The following is a 19,207-nucleotide window of genomic DNA, read 5'->3' as shown; positions in this document are numbered from 1 at the left end:
AATCTCGCTTTGCACATTACGTTGTTTCATTTTATCCATAATAATAATATATGTGTGTGTGTGTGTGTGTGTGTGTGTGTGTGTGTGTGTGTGTGTGTGTGTGTGTGTGCGTGTGCGTGCGTGCGTGTGCGCGCGCGCAGTGTTAATATGTATGTTTATGTTGGAAGACAGTTTGAACAATACCAACCTCAAACGGACAAACAATCTTCAGTTGCATACAACTACACATGCGTTCGGAAATAATTAAATCTAATGATGAAATTAAAAGCGGTATATTTAAAAAGGCATCTGTGCATTGTTTAACGGTTTTATTTAATGTCTTCTGTTAACAGATTGCGTGCCTCTTCTTGGCGACAGGTAAGTCACAGCTGCAATCTGCAGACGTCGATACAGTCTTCAGTTATAGATTTATAGAATTCCCTATTCTGCTGCAAAAACGTATTTAAAGAGAAATTAACAAATGTGTGTCTGCCAGTCAGTCTGTCTGCCTGTCGTTGCGTTGGTCTGTGTGCGCCTACGTGTGTACAAGTGCGTGTGTGCTTATGTGTGTATGTGTGCGCCCGCGTGTGTACATGTGCGTGTGTGTTTATGTCTGTGTCACTGTGTGTGTGTGCGTGTGCGTGTGTCTGTGTGTGTGTGTGTGTGTGCGTGTGTGTACGTGTGTGTGTGTGTCATCATCATCACCCCCACCACAACAAACAGCACTATCATAATCATCATCGTCATCACCCACACACACATTTGTAAAAAGCATAGCGTCTTTTCATTGACATTCATCAGGTGCGCAAGACTTGGACAACCGTGGAAGGAGTTTTCTCATCCTTTTCACTCCAAACTTTGGCTACAATACTGAACACGTCATTGTTATATCCTCGCATCATAACGCAACTGTCTACGTCAACAACCCCAATCTACCGGCAAGCGGAAGAGACACACAGTACAGCGTCCAATCAGGGGTCTCGTTACAAGTCAACCTGGAAGGTCACGTGGCCATTTCCACCAGTCAAGTGGTCGAAAAGAAGGCAGTGCTCGTCGTCGCCTCTCAGCCAATCGCAGTGTATGGATTTAGTTTGGAAGTCAGGTCAGGTTATAAGTTTGAAACCGTTTTTGTAAAAAGTGTTTCAGCGAATCATCATAGCATGTTACTCATCATGAGGTCACATACCCGCACGATGGCCTAGTGGTAAGGCGTCCGACCCGTGATCGGGAGGTCGTGGGTTCGAACCCCGGCCGGGTCATACCTAAGACCTTAAAATTGGCAATCTATAGCTAGTGGCTGCTCCGCCTGGCGTCTGGCATTATGGGGTTAGTGCTAGGACTGGTTGGTCCGGTGTCAGAATAATGTGACTGGGTGAGACATGAAGCCTGTGCTGCGACTTCTGTCTTGTGTGTGGCGCACGTTATATGTCAAAGCAGCACCGCCCTGATATGGCCCTTCGTGGTCGGCTGGGCGTTAAGCAAACAAACAAACAAACAAATAGGTCACATAGACACGACAGGACGTTAAAACAAGAATTCCTAGACTCATGTTGGGTTTGTATGGGTTGTTAAAAAGGGTGAATACCCTTTATATTTACTCGGACAAACATTGAAGGGGCCAATCACTTGCGAGGGTTGTGTCGGGAACACGTGCACAGGAGCACGTGTGACCTTATTTGTGACCCTACACCACGAAATGAGTCGCATGTCACCTCACGCGGTTCTGCGCTAGGCATAATATAAGTCCGGGGGGTGTCTAGTAACAGTGTGAGTGTCACCATAGTCGCAGGCTTATAACTCGAAAAGTTTTCGCTCTTTTCTAAAACGGTTTTCACCACTGGATAGAGAATAAAAAACTCTGTAAGAAAATGTAGAAATATGAAAATCATGAAAAGGTGACATGCGACTCATTCCGTGGTGGAGGGTCACATTTGTCAGAGGAAAAGCACGGGTATTCACACTTTTACAACCCATAAAAACCCGACGGAGTTATTTCCGAAAATAGTCCATTCTATAGAACAAACGACATGTATAGAAACCTACCAATATTGATTTTGCCTCCTTTCATGATCTTACTAGAAGCACTGACTACATTAAGCTCTCATCTTAACTTCTTTCATTTGTCTTAATTCTCATATAAAGCCAAATTTCAATTTAAATTATTTCTTTCAGAAGATACCCGAGCTGAACCTACTCTTTTAGTTCACTCATGAAAAAGATGAGAGAAGGGTGGGAGGGGGGGGGGGTGGGGGTGGGGGTCATAGCTTGATTGAACTGTTTACATTGCATTGATTTATCTTTGACTGGGTGTGCCTACACAGTTCTGGCGACGGGTACCTGGCTTTACCGATGGCGGCGCTGGGCACGCGTTACGTGGTGGCCACTTATGACGCCTTGGACGCCACCATGGGTAAGCTGTCCCACGTTTCCTGGACGCAAGAATTTGCGAGTAAGGCAAGGGAGTAGCGTTTCTTTGGGCAATTCTCGTCGCGCGGAACGCTAGGATTTGGCCAGAGTAGGTGAGCATGCCTTTGAGGTGCACAAAACACGTGTCTGGTCTTCGTAGTAAAACACTGGTCCTCGATCCTCAGGACTAGATCTCTCTATGATACGACCTCCACAATTACGGGGACTTTGCTTTGAAATCGCGGTCCCCCCCCCCCCCCCCCCCCCCGAGGAAGTTCTGATCTTCCCATTAGGCCGTCTGCGAAGGAATATTTTACTTTCTCTCTTTTGTTCTTATAAGAGAATTTAAAAATCTCGGAATTGTGTTCAGAATAGTTTATCTATGTCTGTTTTTATGAGGCGCTTAGAACTATTATAGGATTTGCGCCATATCAATATCCTCATTCTTACAATAATTAAGAAAGGCTCTCAGTGCTGACTTTCATATGTTTCTTGCACAACCTTGAACACGTCTATTGATTCAACGATGTTTCAGGCGCACAGCTGGCGGTGGCGGCAGCAGAGAATGACACGGAGGTCACGGTGACCGTGCGCGTGATGAAAACCACCACGTGCGGTAACGTCACGCTGCGAACCAACGCCCAGACGCAGCTTACATTCCTTCTCCACGCGCAGGAGGTCGTGCGCGTGGTGTGTGACGGTGACGTCACTGGGAGTTACGTCACCAGCACCAAACCGGTGGCCGTTGTGTCGGGCAACGTTTGCAGCCAGGTATAGCCATGTGAAGACTGACTGTAGACAGACACGATTCACACATCTTGTTGGATATTTTTGAAGTGCTAAGATAACCTTCACCACAAAATTAATTGCGACAAATGTCGCAATCAAATTAATGCATGAATTCCAACGTCATTTCATTCAAACTTGCTATGCCATTTAAGGCAATTTACTTCACGTAAAAGATCTCGGTCATACCGTCATAAGTGCAGGTGGCTAATTACACCTAAACACGCACACACCTGGGTAGCGCGACTCCGAGCATTGGGATGACACAGTAATTGAAATGAAATGAAATGAAAATGTCCAACATTGGTTAAAGGACCCCAACAGGCTATTTTTGGTGTCAAAAACGCGTTTATTTGCGTTTTGGCGTGACTTAGGTTAACCAGACATATGCATGCTGTAGGAAATTGTTTTCTCACCTTCCCTCACAGGGTTTAGTTTATTTCGGAATCGTTTAGGCCATAATCCGACGAATTTTGTGGCTGAAGCGAAGCGTTTTCGCGTTCCGATCTGGCGGCCATTGTATTTCGAACGTCCGCGAGAGTACGGAAGTGGTGAATTCTGGGTAAAATTTTCGATGTCGTCAGAAGCCGTATTCATAGAAGCAACTTTAGCTGCTGAACCTTACAGTTTTGAGCCTGGGAGTTAAAATCAAGGGTCTGCGAATCACGTTAATGTTCCCGATATCTTCTTGTCATCCCAAAAGTCAAGGCACAAAAACAAAATCCCTTGACTTTTGGGGTCGCGCGACTCCATTGATTTTGTTTTCTTTCTCCATATCATTACTGGATTGTCCCGTCGCTGGGAAATTCGGATCACTTCCTCCCAGTGGAAAGCTAGCAGCAACAGAGTCGCGATACCACAAAGTCAAGGGAGATCTTTGGGATTTTTCTTCCTTTTCTTTATTGTCCCATCGCTGGGAAATTTGGGTCGCTTCCTTCGAGTGAAAAGCTAGAAACAACAGAGTCGCGCTACCCGAAAGTCAGTGAATCGATTAGATTTTTTTCTCTCAATTTCTGAGGGCCCCAAAGGGGGGGTATCATCACGATCACGGGAAGGGAAATTTTCGCTTTCACGATCACAGTTACCTTGATTTTTGTTTTCACGATCACGAACTCCAGTGGCAAATCACGGTCACGGTAAAAGTTGCATGTACAGAAAGCACGTGTCAAAGTAAACACAACCACACAGTAATTCGCTCCTCTGGATCTATTGTTTATTCAACACAAAGTGACAACTGTTGCACTTTTTTATAATTATTTTTTGAATTCTCTTTCATACACACATAGAAATACATATCATGATTTGTAATCAGTAACAAGAATGTTGTTTTCATTGGGTTTTTTCTCTCTCTCTCTCTCTCTCTCTCTCTCTCTCTCTCTCTCTCTCTCTCTCTCTCTCTCTCTCTCTCAGTCTCTCTCTCTCTACACTCATACACATTCAACCCCCACACCCTCACTCACACACATGAATATATACTTGCACAATTTCACATTTCCAGAGCTAAATCTTGTAAACCCATTTTCTCAAAAACTATTGGGTGGATTGAAATTAAAGTACATGTATGTGTGATGGGTTTTTTATTTTCAACTTTGCCGTACAATTTGAGGTACACCATCGCCTGGTTCCATGGCCTTGAATAAAAAACAGGAATGCTACAGGCCAAAACCGGTTTTACCTGAAAGAAGCGCGCAGTACCAGTAGCGAAGCCACAAGCCTGAGCCTGCGAAGCAGGCGAGCCAACTAGGGGGGTCCGGGGGCATGCCCCCCCGAAATTTTTTTCAAAAAACGGTTAAAATCTGTGCAATCTGGTGCATTCTGGGCATCATTTTAGGGGTTGTAATAGTGTTGTTATCTTGTTAAAAATCCCATTTTAGCCTCCCCCCACCACCATTCAACACACCTCCAAACTGGTGAAAACAACACTACTGTGCGCTGGCTTCATTGAGACCGGCGCCCGGTCGCGTTGCGCGATATTCACACGGATCGTTTTTGCGAAAATTTTTCAACTTCACCGGAAAAAATTTGACTTTACCGGATTTTGAAAACGGCTTTATCGGATTTCCGGCAATTACCGGAAAAGTAGCATGCCTGACAAAATCCCCAACGAACATGACTTTGATCGTCTTTGACATGAGGATCAAGTGACCCAAACTGGCGCGTCTCCCCGCCATTGTTTCTGAATTTAACCCATTGTTGATATTAAAGTTTACAGGCGCTAAAATAAATCCAAGCTTAATGCAAAGAAGCGACAATTAGAATCTATGCCAAGCGTGTCCACGTTGCTGGGATGAAAAACACATTTCTAGTTTCGGATTTGGCTAAACGCAGACTCGATCTCGAGCCAGTCGAGGTCACACTGAGCGAGTGACAGCCGGACGTGGCAATGTCGACAATGTCAATGATCTCACTCAAACTCAAAGATCTTGAACAAATTTCAAGATCTTTGCCTACATTCAGAACAGTCATAGAGCAACATAGATCAACATACCTTGGTATTTCGTCTTCAGAAAGACCGACCCGTAGCCTGACCTTTCCACCAAGGAAGGCATTCTCGCCGCCTGCTTTGGTCTGGCTTGAATCCACAAAATATAACAGAAGTTCGATGACAGTACCGCTGCACGCCATTTTTGATCTTCGAATTCGAATTTCACTCAAAACTTTTGCACGAAGCCCTTCCATTGGATGAAGTTTGGTAGACTTTTGCAATTTGCCTTCTGATTGGATCTCTTTTTGTCAGTGTGTAATTGGTTCTTTTAAAGGGAAGCAATCGCTCTCAAAATCATATTTCTGAATGTGTTGTTGCTTCCCTTTCAATCGGGGTTGGCTCCTTACCGAATAGACTAGAGGATCATAGAGTGTAATACAGCTGTGAAAAAATGTACGTTGAAAATAAAATGCTTTGCAATAATGCCCATCACGATCACGAAAACAAATGACGATCACGATCACGAGACTTGATTTTTTTGTCATCACGGATCACGGGCAAAGTCCCATCACGATCACAGAAATGGAAATTTCGGCAATCACGGTCACAGAAAGGTCAAAAAACGCCAATCACGATCACGGTTTTAAACCCTTTGGGGCCCTCATTTCTTTATTGTCCCATCACATTCCACAACTTGGACACATACCAAAACTTGGACACATGACGATATTACCACGTCTTTGACACATACCACAACTTGGTCACATACCACAACTGGGACACATACCACATCTTGGACACATACCACAACTTGGACACAGACCACATCTTATACGCATATCACAACTTGGATACATACCATAACTTGGACACATTACCATAGCTTGGACACATACCAAAACTTGGACACATACCACAACTTGGACACATACCACATCTTGGACACATACCACAACTTGGAAACATTCCACATCTTGGACACATACCATAACTTAGACACATTACCACATCTTGGACACATACCACAACTTGGACACATACCACATCTTGGACACATACCACAACTGGGACACATACCACATCTTGGACACATTCCACATTTTGGACACATACCACATCTTGAACACATTCCACATCTTGGACACATACCACAACTTGGACACATACGACAATTTAAACATATACCACAACTTGGACACATACCACATCTTGAACACATTCCACATCTTGGACATATACCACAACATTGCACATATTGGACACATACCACAACTTGGACACATACCACAACTTGGACACATTCCACAACTTGGAAATTTCCACAACTTGGACCACAAGCGCGACTCTGTTGCTGCTAACTTTTCACTGGGAGGAAGCGATCCGAATTCGCCAGCGATGAAGGAAAATAACGAAATGGAAAAATAAAGAAAAACAAATCTAATGGATCCCTTGACTTTGGGGTAGCGTGACTCTGTTGCTGCTAGCTTTCCACTGGGAGGAAACGATCCGAATTTCCCAGCGATGTAGAATTTTTTATTATTTAAAATTTTTTTTTTTTTTTACAAATCGCGGATTTAGGTTCGACGTAATTTGTACAATATTTTTACATTTTTACAAACCACGGGTTAACAGCTCAGTTGGAGGTTTAATTGGTGCCAGTGTGTAGACATACAGGCTGGAGAGTGGCTTTAGGAGCGAGCAGATAGCTGTATCGTTATCAGCGTCTGTTACTGGAGATCGTTCTTACAGTGGCGTCCGAGTTGAGATGGAAGTGTCCCACCTATTTGGGTTGATAATCGGGGATTAATGTAGAATTGTATCCTCTTAGTCAGGTTTGAGGCACAAAGTGTACGAGGAAAAAACATTCTCTCTCAAGGGTGGAAGTAAAATGTCTGCCAGACTCAACAAATAGATTAGGCAGCCCATGATCACTGTTGTGATTGTAGTTGAAGTTCTATCGGATTTGTGGTTGGCTATGTTGTTGATGACGTATAATTATGATCTCGAATTTAAGTTGATGTTGTTGTTGTCGTCATCGTAGATGAAATCAAGGTTGTAACGTGTCAAATCAATCGTGTTCCACCTACAGTTTATCACTGTAAAGCTGTTGTTGTTGACATTGTAGTTGTTCTTGGTTTTCGAGTTGTTGTCAGTGTTATTGTCGTCGTTGTAGTTGTTACCCAGTCGGATAGAAACAAATAAAAACTCAAGCCTGAGTCTTTTTTTTTTTGCAACTCCGAACATTCGGCAGCAGCACACTCTCTCAGCATGATGTCGGGAGCACGCGCGCATCCACAGCTGCAGCAAAGACGCACACCGAGCGTTGCTACTTTCGCTTCTGGCTCCCCCTTGTGACGTCACAGTCAAGGGCTTGCCGCCGCGGGGAATTTGAAGTCTCGCATAGCAGACGAATTTGGTCGCTTTTTGAGCATGCATTTTGTGTAAAATTAGACTGATGCAACACAAAACCTGAGATTTACTGATCGGATTTTGCATCTGTAGATGCTTACCTATATCATTAAATCAACCCCAACTGCTTTATCTGACCTTAAAAAGAGCCTGTTATGGCCCTTGATTTGCCAGTTTAATGTGGTTTCAAAGCCCCCTCGGCCCCGGCCATGTGTGTGTTGTCAGGTTCCGCTCCACCGACCTTACTGTGACCATCTGGTCGAAATGATGGTACCTGTGTCAGCCCTGGGAACCCGCTACCTGCTGCACACCTTCCAGGTGAGTTACGTTGGTAATTACCGCTAACCATCGACATACTCGAAATAATTTCAATTAACCTTCATCTTCCAGGTAAGACTCACTTAATTTCCTAATTAGCTACATGTATCTTCGCGAAGGTTTCGCGTAAATGTGTGAGCTTAAACCCTGCAAAGTTTCATAGCTAGTTCAGCCATTGAGCTACGATTGCTAAGGCCCGGCGCTCACCTATGTAACGCCAGCAGGACAGACGACGCAATGCATATTATTGAGGTGATTTTTTCTCTCCCCCCAGCCCGCTGCACGTTGGGTGAAAAGAAAACAGGCCAAGTACTCGTCATAATCCCTTTCGCAGCATGTAGTGTAGTGGCGACTGCGCAGATGTATTTCGGCTTTAAACTGAACTATCTTGAGGTTTTGCGTGAATGTGGCTGCGAAAATCCTGTTAGTTTAACCATTGAATCACGCTGGCTTAGCTCAACTACCTTCGCGAAGGTTGTACGTAGATGTCAGAGAAAATCCTGTTAGTTTAACCATTGAGTCACGCTGGCTTAGCTCAACTATCTTCGCGAAGGTTGTACGTAGATGTCAGAGAAAATCCTGTTAGTTTAACCATTGAGTCACGCTGGCTTAGCTCAACTATCTTCGCGAAGGTTGTACGTAGATGTCAGAGAAAATCCTGTTAGTTTAACCATTGAGTCACGCTGGCTTAGCTCAACTATCTTTGCGAAGGTTGTACGTAGATGTCAGAGAAAATCCTGTTAGTTTAACCATTGAGTCACGCTGGCTTAGCTCAACTATCTTCGCGAAGGTTGTACGTAGATGTCAGAGAAAATCCTGTTAGTTTAACCATTGAGTCACGCTGGCTTAGCTCAACTATCTTCGCGAAGGTTGCAGAAGTCAGAGAAAATCCTGCACAAGGAACACAACTATGGTGCAACCACTAATGAATCAAAGAACACGAATTTCAGGTTACTGGAACTTTTGATTATTAACAAAACTAAACGTTACATTTACTAGTACGTCGACACACAGACACAAACTAATGATACAAATAATGAACGTATCTCAAAATCGGCGAATTAATTATTGATAAGGCCAAAAAAAATAATAGGTGTGGTTACGGTAACATAGCAACAAAAAAATAGGGTAAGAAGGTAGGCAATCACTTTTTTTTTAAAACTTTTTTTTCTAATGTGTACAAATTAAACCTACTTGACAGGGAAATAAGTGTGCGACTCGGGCGCTTTCGCTTTCATTGCGTTTTCTGCACTCGTTTACTTGTTTTTTTGTGGTATTTTTGTGACAAATGTAATAACAAGTTATAGGGTCGGCCCCCAAAAATAGGGTAGGTCGGGTTACCGTAACCACACCTTTTTTTTTTTAGGCCTAAGGTGCAGACAATATCTTTGAAAGCAGTCTAGATACACAGGAATTGGGGAGGGGGGGGGGCTTAACGTCCTCACAGGGAATGTTCTATTATGGACATGTATGTGGTGATATGCTAAAAGGCTATACAAGTGAGGACCAAGGGAGGATGACGGGGAGGGTAAGAGTGATGATGATACGAGTTTATTACAAAGTTTCAGATCTTGTTCAATGCGTTATTGTTTTTGTGGGTTATAACCCAATGTTTCCTTCAAGCGCTGGGGGTAGATAGTTTAAAAAGGTATGTTTATTTCAAATGAAATTCTTTTAAAAAAGATTAAAATTTCAGAGCCACTTTTTAAAATCAAAGGGTAAAAAAAGTGATTCAGTTTTGTACAGGGAGAGAGCCGTCTAGATATATGTTTTTGGATTACTTCCAGGGTCGAGACAATGGCGCCATCTACCGGATCGTGCCGAGCGAGGAAGAGACGCAGATCAACTACGGGCCAGGTCTGATGCCCTACTATGTGGGTGACCTCCCTTTCCACCAGTTCCAACTCGACCAGGGCCAGTCGGGTCACGTCTCAACGGGTACGTTGCTAGTCACCACAGGTAAGAGATAGAAGAATAAGATTTTATATAGTCCTGCGAGGTTACCAACATGAAAATTCGAGCTACCATACAGTACGCGATACCCATTTATTTTCCTTTTTTTCCTGCATGCGTGTATTCGTGTTTCCAAGCCCTGAGGCTTTCGCTGTGAACTTGGGTTCTTTATCGTGCGCATGCGTGCACACGGGGCTGTTCGGACACCGAGAAGAGTCTGCACAAAATGACTCTGGGAAATAAATCCCTCGCAGAACGTGGGGATCGAACCCACGCCGATACCGACAACTGGTTTTGAAGCCAGCGCCACAATATCGACTGAGCTATTCCCCGTGTAGAAGTGCTGCCATTGGATTTGCTTGGAGGGGGGAGTGGATGGTGGGGGAGAGGAGGGGGCAGGGATGGGGGTAGTCTGGAAATCTTCTGAAACAGTGAAAGTAAAGGGTAGGTATATACAAAGAGTTGCTCATATTACCGTGCCTTCTACCTTGTCGCTTAACACACACAAAGAGAGCCATATCTGTGCCACCTAGAAGCTCCCAAATTCTTTACAAGCATTATTTTTTACATTTAGTCAAGTTTTGACTAAATGTTTTAACATAGAGGGGGGAATCGAGACGAGGGTCGTGGTGTATGTGTGTGTGTGTGTCTGTCTGTCTGTCTGTCTGTGTGTGTGTGTAGAGCGATTCAGACTAAACTACTGGACCGATCTTTATGAAATTTGACATGAGAGTTCCTGGGTATGATATCCTCAGACGTTTTTTTCATTTTTTTGATAAATGTCTTTGATGACGTCATATCCGGCTTTTCGTGAAAGTTGAGGCGGCACTGTCACGCTCTCATTTTTCAACCAAATTGGTTGAAATTTTGGTCAAGTAATCTCCGACTAAGCCCGGACTTCGGTATTGCATTTCAGCTTGGTGGCTTAAAAATTAATTAATGACTTTGGTCATTAAAAATCTGAAAATTGTAAAAAAAAAAGTTTTTATAAAACGATCCAAATTTACGTTCATCTTATTCTCCATCATTTTCTGATTCCAAAAACATATAAACATGTTATATTTGGATTTAAAACAAGCTCTCAAAATTAAAAATATAAAAATTATGATCAAAATTAAATTTTCGAAATCAATTTAAAAACACTTTCATCTTATTCCTTGTCGGTTCCTGATTCCAAAAACATATAGATATGATATGTTTGGATTGAAAACACGCTTAGAAAGTTAAAACGAAGAGAGGTACAGAAAAGCGTGCTATCCTTCTCAGCGCAACTACTACCCCGCTCTTCTTGTCAATTTCACTGCCTTTGCCATGAGCGGTGGACTGACGATGCTACGAGTATACGGTCTTGCTGCGTTGCATTGCGTTCAGTTTCATTCTGTGAGTTCGACAGCTACTAAATGTTGTATTTTCGCCTTACGCGACTTGTTTACTTTTGACATGAATGAGGTAAGAGTACTTGTTCCGATAAGTTATATTTGTAATCATCATATTCAGAAAGAAATGTTTTCAGGTTACCTTTCGAGATGTATGCCAAATTCTGGTTCAGTTTTATCAACCACTGTATGCCTAACTGTCTGCGTCTATGTGTTTGTCTTTCTGTCCGTCTGACTGTGTGTCTGTGTGTGTGTGTGTGTGTGTGTGTGTGTGTTCGTTCGTGTTGTTTTTTGTGCAGACAAACCAGTGCTGGTGGTGGGATACGCGCTGGGCGGTCAGATGGACACGAATTCTCCGTATAAAGGTGACCCTCTCATGACCTTGCTCCCGTCGCCTGACCTTGCCCCCTCCGACTACGTCCTTGACTTTGACCTTTCCCGTCACCATAGCAACGGAACGTTGACGTGTTACTTCACCGCTGTGGTAAACTTCAGCGACTCTCAAGGGGTGCGTGTTGGTGGGCAGCAGCTGGTGATGGAACAAGCAGAAGATGGTTTCGCTGTAAGTGCGCTGTATTCTTCTTCTTCGTTAATGGGCTGAAACTCAGTCCCGCGGCTTTTAGGTGTGTGTCCGTTTTTACCCCACCATTTAGGCATCCATACGCCGCTTTTGGGGGATGCATGCTTGGTATGTTTGTGTTTCTATAACTCCGCGCAAACGCCCTGCCAACGCTGATGGACGCGGTAGAAGCGCAGTGACATCTCCGTGAGGTCTCCGTGCAACAGCCGTCGACTACCACTGCGTCCGTGCTGCGCGTCAACGGAGCTCTTGTGGCGCTGTGGGAGACCTTACTGCGCTGCTACGGCGACTCTACGGCGTTCCTACCACGCGCATATCAGAACGCCGAGCGACGGCGCGTACTTTGTGCATGCTCAAAGTGCCCGCCGTTGAATGGCGTTCTTGGCGACCCCACCACGTCAAATGGAGATGTCACCGCGTAGCTGCGGCGCTCTAGGAGACCCTACTGCGCGCACCTCGGCGTTCTTCATTTTTTTTGGACGCCGTGAGGACGCAGCCTTAGTGTGACAGGGGTATTATTCACTTGGCTATTGCGCCCGTCCAGTGCGCGGTAATGTTTACAATACCAGGGAACGATTTCATGGGCCAGCAACACAGTCGGTCAACTGCAGTTGAACGATTGAAATGCCGTAGTAATCCGACGAAATTGGGTTTCATGAAAATATTTTAGTCGTCTGACTGTGCCTCTTCGCACGGGGAGTTGCCCAACAACTGTGCTGCCCTCCCCCAGCACCGCGTTCGGATAACCGCAGTCGGGCGACGAAGCGATTGTCCTACTGTAAGTGTGACTATCGCAAGTCCATGAAACCGGCTCCAGGCTATATCGGTCTTTTACTAAACAGTAACTCCAACGTTCTGAGAAATAAAGGGACGTAAGCGTAAATACAAACGACATGTGCAACAAGAGTAATTGACAGTCATGCGAATCCAATCAACGGGTTTTTTTTTTTTAACATTTCATTGCAAACCGTTTTATAAGCGCTTTCGGGCAAACGTTAAATTAACGTTCGAAAAAGGTTTTCCGTGTCTCTCTGCCTAGCAGGTCGGGTCCCAGCAGATCTTGTCGTGGCCGACACAAGTGTACCACGACAACCCTCAGACCAGCATCGCCCTCTCAACCTACTGCTTCACTGACGGCGAGGGCATCGGCTTTCCCGCTGGATACACGCTCAACGATTTCACAGGTAAAGGGCGGTTTAAACCAGACAGGTGTCCACTTTGATCCGCTATTCAGCCTTTCTTTCCAGCTTTAAAACCCGTTTTAAAAGCTTATGGAACACCGCTGTGATAAAATTAAAGATCGGCATCACTGGTTGTCAATTTCGAGTGTCTATTTTGAGCTGCCAATTATGCGTAGGTGGCTGATTTCAACTAAAAACGCACATACCTGGGTAAAGCGACTCTTCTTGCTGCCAGAATAAAAAGAAAAGAAAAAAAAGGTAAGTTGTTGGAACGTTTAGTAGTTGACAAAACAAAAAGAAATGTTTTGCTGTGTCAATAATTAAACTTTCCAACAAGTTAACTTTCTTATCTTGTTTTTTGAGTCACTTGAGAAAAAGTGACTCTATGTAATCGGTCAGTGTTAGTCTGTCCGGCCGGCCGTCCGGCCGGCCGTCCGTAGACACCACCTTAACGTTGGACTTTTCTCGGAAACTATCAAAGCGATCCGGCTCATATTTTGTTTAGTCGTGACCTCCAATGACCTCTACACTTTAACGATGGTTTCGTTGACCTTTGACCTTTTTCAAGGTCACAGGTCAGCGTCAAAGGAAAAATTAGACATTTTATATCTTTGACAAAGTTCATCGGATGTGATTGAAACTTTGTAGGATTATTCTTTACATCAAAGTATTTACATCTGTAGCCTTTTACGAACGTTATCAGAAAAACAAGGGAGATAACTAGCCTTTTCTGTTCGGCAACACACAACTTAACGTTGGGCTTTTCTCGGAAACTATAAAAGTGACCGGGCTCAAATTTTATGTGAACGTGACTCCCAGTGACCTCTACACTTTGACGTCTGCTTTGGTGACCTTTGACCTTTTTCAAGGTCACAGGTATGTCTTGAAGGAAAAAAATTGAAATATCATATCTCTGAAACTATTCATCGGATTTGATTCAAACTTTATAGGATTATTCTTTACATCAAATTATTTACATCTGTATTGTGTTGTGAATAGCAATTTCTTCCTGTCCATCTGATGCCTCATATAATATTCAGAACTGCGAAAGTGACTCGATCGAGCGTTTGCTCTTCTTGTTCATTCTGAATTTTGGAATGTTGGCAATCTATTCGTTTTTGGATTTCTTGCTGCTAGTTTTCCCCTGGGAGGAAGCGAGCCAAATTTCCCAGAAATAAGAAAATAAAGAAATAGAAATGAAATGAAAATGAAATGACATGCCATTAACACTGATGCGCTTTGCAGGCCAGGACGAGTGTGCCTCCTCCCCCTGTGACAACGGAGGAGTGTGTTACGGCGTGGGCTCCTCCTTCCGCTGTCGCTGTGTGGACGTGTATGGGGGACAACTCTGTCAGCAAGGTGGGATAGAGAGAGAGAGAGAGAGAGAGAGAGAGAGAGAGAGAGAGAGAGAGAGAGAGAGAGAGAGAGAGAGAGAGAGAGAGAGTGAATAAATGTGTGTACATCTCACGACTTTTTCCCACAACAGCCACGTTAACCGTTCTCACACAGACAGCATATCATTCCCATATTTTCGAATTGAGATAATTGGCCCAGGCTAAAACAAAAGTGATCATGACAAATTCATTTCAGACGTGGTGAACGAATGTGACTCCACACCTTGCGTCAACGGCGCTACCTGTCAAGATGGCCTGCGTTCCTTCTCCTGTTCATGTCCACCTGGCTACACGGGGCTCACGTGCGATGATGGTAGGTACGGTTTTTTGCCTTAAAAGTTTACCAACGTAGTTATATGCACAAACATTATCACTTTGACGAAAAATATTAATAGTGTGCGTAGCGGCATTTTTCCCCTTCATTTTCCGGTGTTCTTCAATACTGCACTTCCGCTCTCAGATGTGACTTGTGGCTGAGAGACAAAGAAAACTTGCACGCACACACACACACGCACACACACACACACACACACACGCGCACACACACACACACACACACACACACACACACACACACACACACACTCACACACACACACACACACACACACACACACGCACGCGCACACACACACACACACACACACACACACACACACACACACACACACACACACACTTACAAAAAAAATGAAGCGAAAAACACTTTTTCAAAAGTTAAATGTGTAGAAGAAACTTAAATTTGTTGGTTGACTGCTACAGAAATCCCTTTCGAGTTAACTGGATGGTTGCAGAGGCATGTAAAAGTTTGGCTTGAGGTTTTTTTTCATGTTTAGTAAAAAAAAAAAAAAGAAGCATTTTAGAATAAAAAAAACAAGAATGAAAGGTAATTGGAACTTTTAATTTGTGACAAAACAAAACGTTACATTTACGGTACTTCGACCAAGTGGTCTTTTAAGAAGACAGACAAACACTTATGGTACAGATACAGAACTTATCTCAACATCTTGCAAGAACCTCTCTCCCAAGACACTGGTGAGGTCATTACATTTAGTCAAGTTTTGACTAAATGTTTTAACATAGAGGGGGAATCGAGACGAGGGTCGTGGTGTCTGTGTGTGTGTGTGTGTGTGTGTGTGTGTGTGTGTGTGTGTGTGTGTGTGTGTGTGTGTGTGTGTGTGTGTGTATGTGTGTGTGTGTGTGTGTGTGTGTGTGTGTCTGTCTGTCTGTCTGTCTGTGCGTGTGTGTGTGTGTAGAGCGATTCAGACCAAACTACTGGACCGATCTTTATGAAATTTGACATGAGAGTTCCTGGGAATGATATCCCCGGACGTGTTTTTTTCTTTTTTTCGATAAATACCTTTGATAACGTCATATCCGGCTTTTTGTAAAAGTTGAGGCGGCACTGTCACACCCTCATTTTTCAATCAAATTGATTGAAATTTTGGCCAAGCAATCTTCGACGAAGGCCGGACTTTGGTATTGCATTTCAGCTTAGTGGCTTAAAAACTAATGAATGAGTTTGGTCATTAAAAATCGGAAACTAGTAATTAAAACTATTTTTTTAATTAAACGATCCAAAAATAATTTCATCTTATTCTCCGTCATTTTCTGATTCCAAAAACATATACATATATTATATATGGATTACAAACAAGCTCTGAAAATTAAAAATATGAAAATTATGATTAACATTAATTTTCCGTAATCGATTTAAAAACAATTTCATCTTATTCCTTGTCGGTCCCTGATTCCAAAAACATATAGATATATATGATATGTTTGGATTAAAAACAAACTCAGTAAGCTAAAAAGAATAGACATACAGAAAAGCGTGTTATCCTGCTCAGCGCGACCACTACCGCACTATTCTGCATGGCTTGTCGATTTCACTGCCTTTGCCACGAGCGGTGGACTGACGAAACTACGAGTATGTGGTCAGTCTTGGTGAAAAAAGCAGTGCGTTCAGTTTCATTCTGTAAGTTCGACAGCTTGACTAAATGTTGTTATTTCGCCTTACGCGACTTGTTTTTATTTCGTTTTATCAGTTATAGAGACAACGACAGAACCAGCAACAACAACAACAGAATCGATCACAACCGACACAACAGCTCTTCTAACTACAGAGCCAGCGACCACCACAGCAGCACCTACAACCACCAGGGCCCAGCCTCAAGAAACAACACGTGTGACGCACGAGGTACCCCCACCACCCCCTAAACGTATGTGCCCCTGCTCGTGCAAGAACGTGCAGCTCGTGACGTCACAACCTGTCAACAACGCCACCACAGTGGAGCAACAACAGGAAGAGATCGTCCAGGAAATCAAGGTATTCTTTATGTGGTGTCTGCCATCGTGATAGAATCTTTGAATTGGTTACTGTTATAGGATCATGTAATATAGGCTTCATTTGACGTCTGGCATCGTGGTAACAAGTTTGAATTGGTCACTATTAGGATCATGAGATATAGGCTTCAAGTTGAGTTCATGCCTGAAATGATTGTTTCGTACTGTGATCTGATAGGCTAATTAACTTTAAAGCAAACCCCTCTGTGTGTGTGTGTGTGTGTGTGTGTGTGTGTGTGTGTGTGTGTGTGTGTGTGTGTGTGTGTGTCTCTCTCTCTCTCTCTCTCTCTCTCTCTTTCACTCTCTCTCTCTCTCTCGTGCGTGCGTGCTCTCTCTCTTTCTCTCACTCAAGCGCTTTCTCTCTCAGTTTGAGATCAGTGGTCCGTGAGGACTGTACAGTACACCCCCCCTCTCTCTCTCTCTCTCTCTCTCTCTCTCTCTCTCTCTCTGCCAGTTTCTTGTGTCCGTCGAGTCCCGTCGCGAACAGTTAGGATTAGACGGGGAGAGAGAGAGGGAGCTATATAATTATAGTCTTGCCAAGCTGCATACACCTTCCAGTCTGAGTCATACAGCACCGTTGGCCTGTTGACAGGAAGAGTTGGCAGTGGACGCAAAGAACACCAGCAAGCGAAGGAACCAAAAGCAAAGCGCTGTGGACAGGAGAACCTCTGCCACGGGCGTGGGACTGGTCAGCGTGTCTCTCCTCGCCCTCGTGCTGGGCTTCGTCGTCGTCACGGATACCGCCACCCTCGTCTCCTTCATCGTCCGAAAATTACGTCAGCACCGGAAGAAATCCCTCAAGGCCAACAACCCAAGGTCATTGGAGGTCAAGGACTCTGACTTTGACGCCGCTTCTGGTGATCCAGTTGGACATGGCGAGCAAGGTTCGCACAGAGAGTTGGCTGCGGCGTGTTCGCTGGGCAGTGGTGCTGGTGATAACGGTCTGACACGGGTAGAGGTGTCTCGTTTTGTGGAGTCTGTTGCCATGGAGGGTTGCCATGGAAACTCACCACCCAAGCACAGAGGGTCAAGGAGAAAGCATCTGTTGCACGTGAGGCCTGACACTATTCTTCTGCACGTGACAAACCCACAGTAAGCAGACAAAGGTACATTACGGTGTTTTAGATGGTCGAACGTGTAGCAAAGACCTGTACGTTACGTGTAGATATTGCGTCACCCGTGACTCACTTTTTTCTTCAATGTTCCAAATGCATACGTTGTAGTTTTAAATAATTTGAAAGAAATTATTGCTTAATATTGTCCATGATTTAAGGTAAAGTCAGGCAAATGTTCAAATGCGATTGGAGGAAAATTTGTGTCAAGATGATGTGCATATTTTGGAACACAACAAAGAGGAGCTCAGAGCATTGAGAGGGAAAAAGTTAAGGCAAAAAAAAAAAAAAGTCTGTTTACGGTAACCCGACCGACCCTATTTTTTTCGCTCGACCCTAGACTTTTTTTTGGCATTTGGGGGGGGGAAAAAAAAATCTGTTGGGTTTTTTTTTGTGCAAAATAACGTAAAAATATGGTTTTTTGGAGAAAAAAAAACAAAAAAAAAACTTCCCGACCTACCGACCCTATTTTTTTGGCCTATGTTACCGTAAACAGACCTATTTTTTTTTGGCCTAAATGGTATGATTGTTAGGTCAAGGGCGAAGTGGATATGAAGGAGAGAAGAGCACAAAATATTTTTGTAGTTTGGAAAAGAGAAATTTTGTGCAAAAATCCATGAACTTTTTGCAGAATGACTCTGGTGAATTAATACACGATAGCGATTTGATAATAAAAGAAACGAAGAGTTTTTTATGAGCGGTTGTATATGTCACGGGAGGATGTAACTTAAGTGATTTGATAACACCAACGGTATTGTCAAAAGAGGATAGTGAAAAAATGGAAGGTTGTATTACATTACAAGAAGCGTTGTTTGCATTGAAAGAAATGAAAAATGATATTACAAATCAAACAGAAATAAAGTCTTAGAGAACTACAAAAAAACAAAAAAAACAAGAGGCGAAGCCTTCAAGACTCACGTAAGAAATCGACACTGAACAGTA

At 43.6% G+C, this 19,207-nt stretch overlaps 1 protein-coding gene across 2 annotated transcripts; it reads left to right on the top strand.

Moving 5' to 3' along the window:
• The first annotated feature begins 232 nt into the window (after window positions 1-232).
• LOC138968383 (uncharacterized) lies at window positions 233-18,536 on the top strand. Of its 2 annotated transcripts, none has more exons than XM_070340963.1 (12): window positions 233-357; window positions 781-1,081; window positions 2,301-2,389; window positions 2,921-3,156; window positions 8,231-8,323; window positions 10,111-10,261; window positions 11,952-12,214; window positions 13,275-13,416; window positions 14,659-14,772; window positions 15,004-15,120; window positions 16,856-17,136; window positions 17,746-18,536. In XM_070340963.1, the coding sequence occupies exons 3-12, from the start codon at window positions 2,329-2,331 to the stop codon at window positions 18,247-18,249; spliced, it is 1,962 nt and encodes a 653-aa protein (XP_070197064.1). In that variant the 5' UTR covers window positions 233-357; window positions 781-1,081; window positions 2,301-2,328; the 3' UTR covers window positions 18,250-18,536. The 2 variants fall into 2 exon arrangements, with proteins under 2 accessions (XP_070197064.1, XP_070197063.1); XM_070340962.1 differs by having other exon boundaries at window positions 10,111-10,282.
• The last annotated feature ends 671 nt before the right edge of the window (window positions 18,537-19,207 follow it).

The sequence above is a fragment of the Littorina saxatilis genome, linkage group LG6 (genome assembly GCF_037325665.1).
Source record: "Littorina saxatilis isolate snail1 linkage group LG6, US_GU_Lsax_2.0, whole genome shotgun sequence".
Classification (NCBI taxonomy): domain Eukaryota; kingdom Metazoa; phylum Mollusca; class Gastropoda; order Littorinimorpha; family Littorinidae; genus Littorina; species Littorina saxatilis.
This window is presented reverse-complemented; position numbering and strand designations above follow the sequence as displayed.

What these genes read in the sequence shown, in the direction of transcription:
- LOC138968383 (XM_070340962.1), top strand. Translation starts at nt 2,329, where the DNA reads ATGGCGGCGCTGGGCACGCGTTACGTGGTGGCCACTTATGACGCCTTG. An exon ending in CGCCTTGGACGCCACCATGG is followed by an intron (nt 2,390 to 2,920) that starts GTAAGCTGTCCC and finishes ACGATGTTTCAG; the next exon opens with GCGCACAGCTGGCGGTGGCG. An exon ending in CACGCTCAACGATTTCACAG is followed by an intron (nt 13,417 to 14,658) that starts GTAAAGGGCGGT and finishes TGCGCTTTGCAG; the next exon opens with GCCAGGACGAGTGTGCCTCC.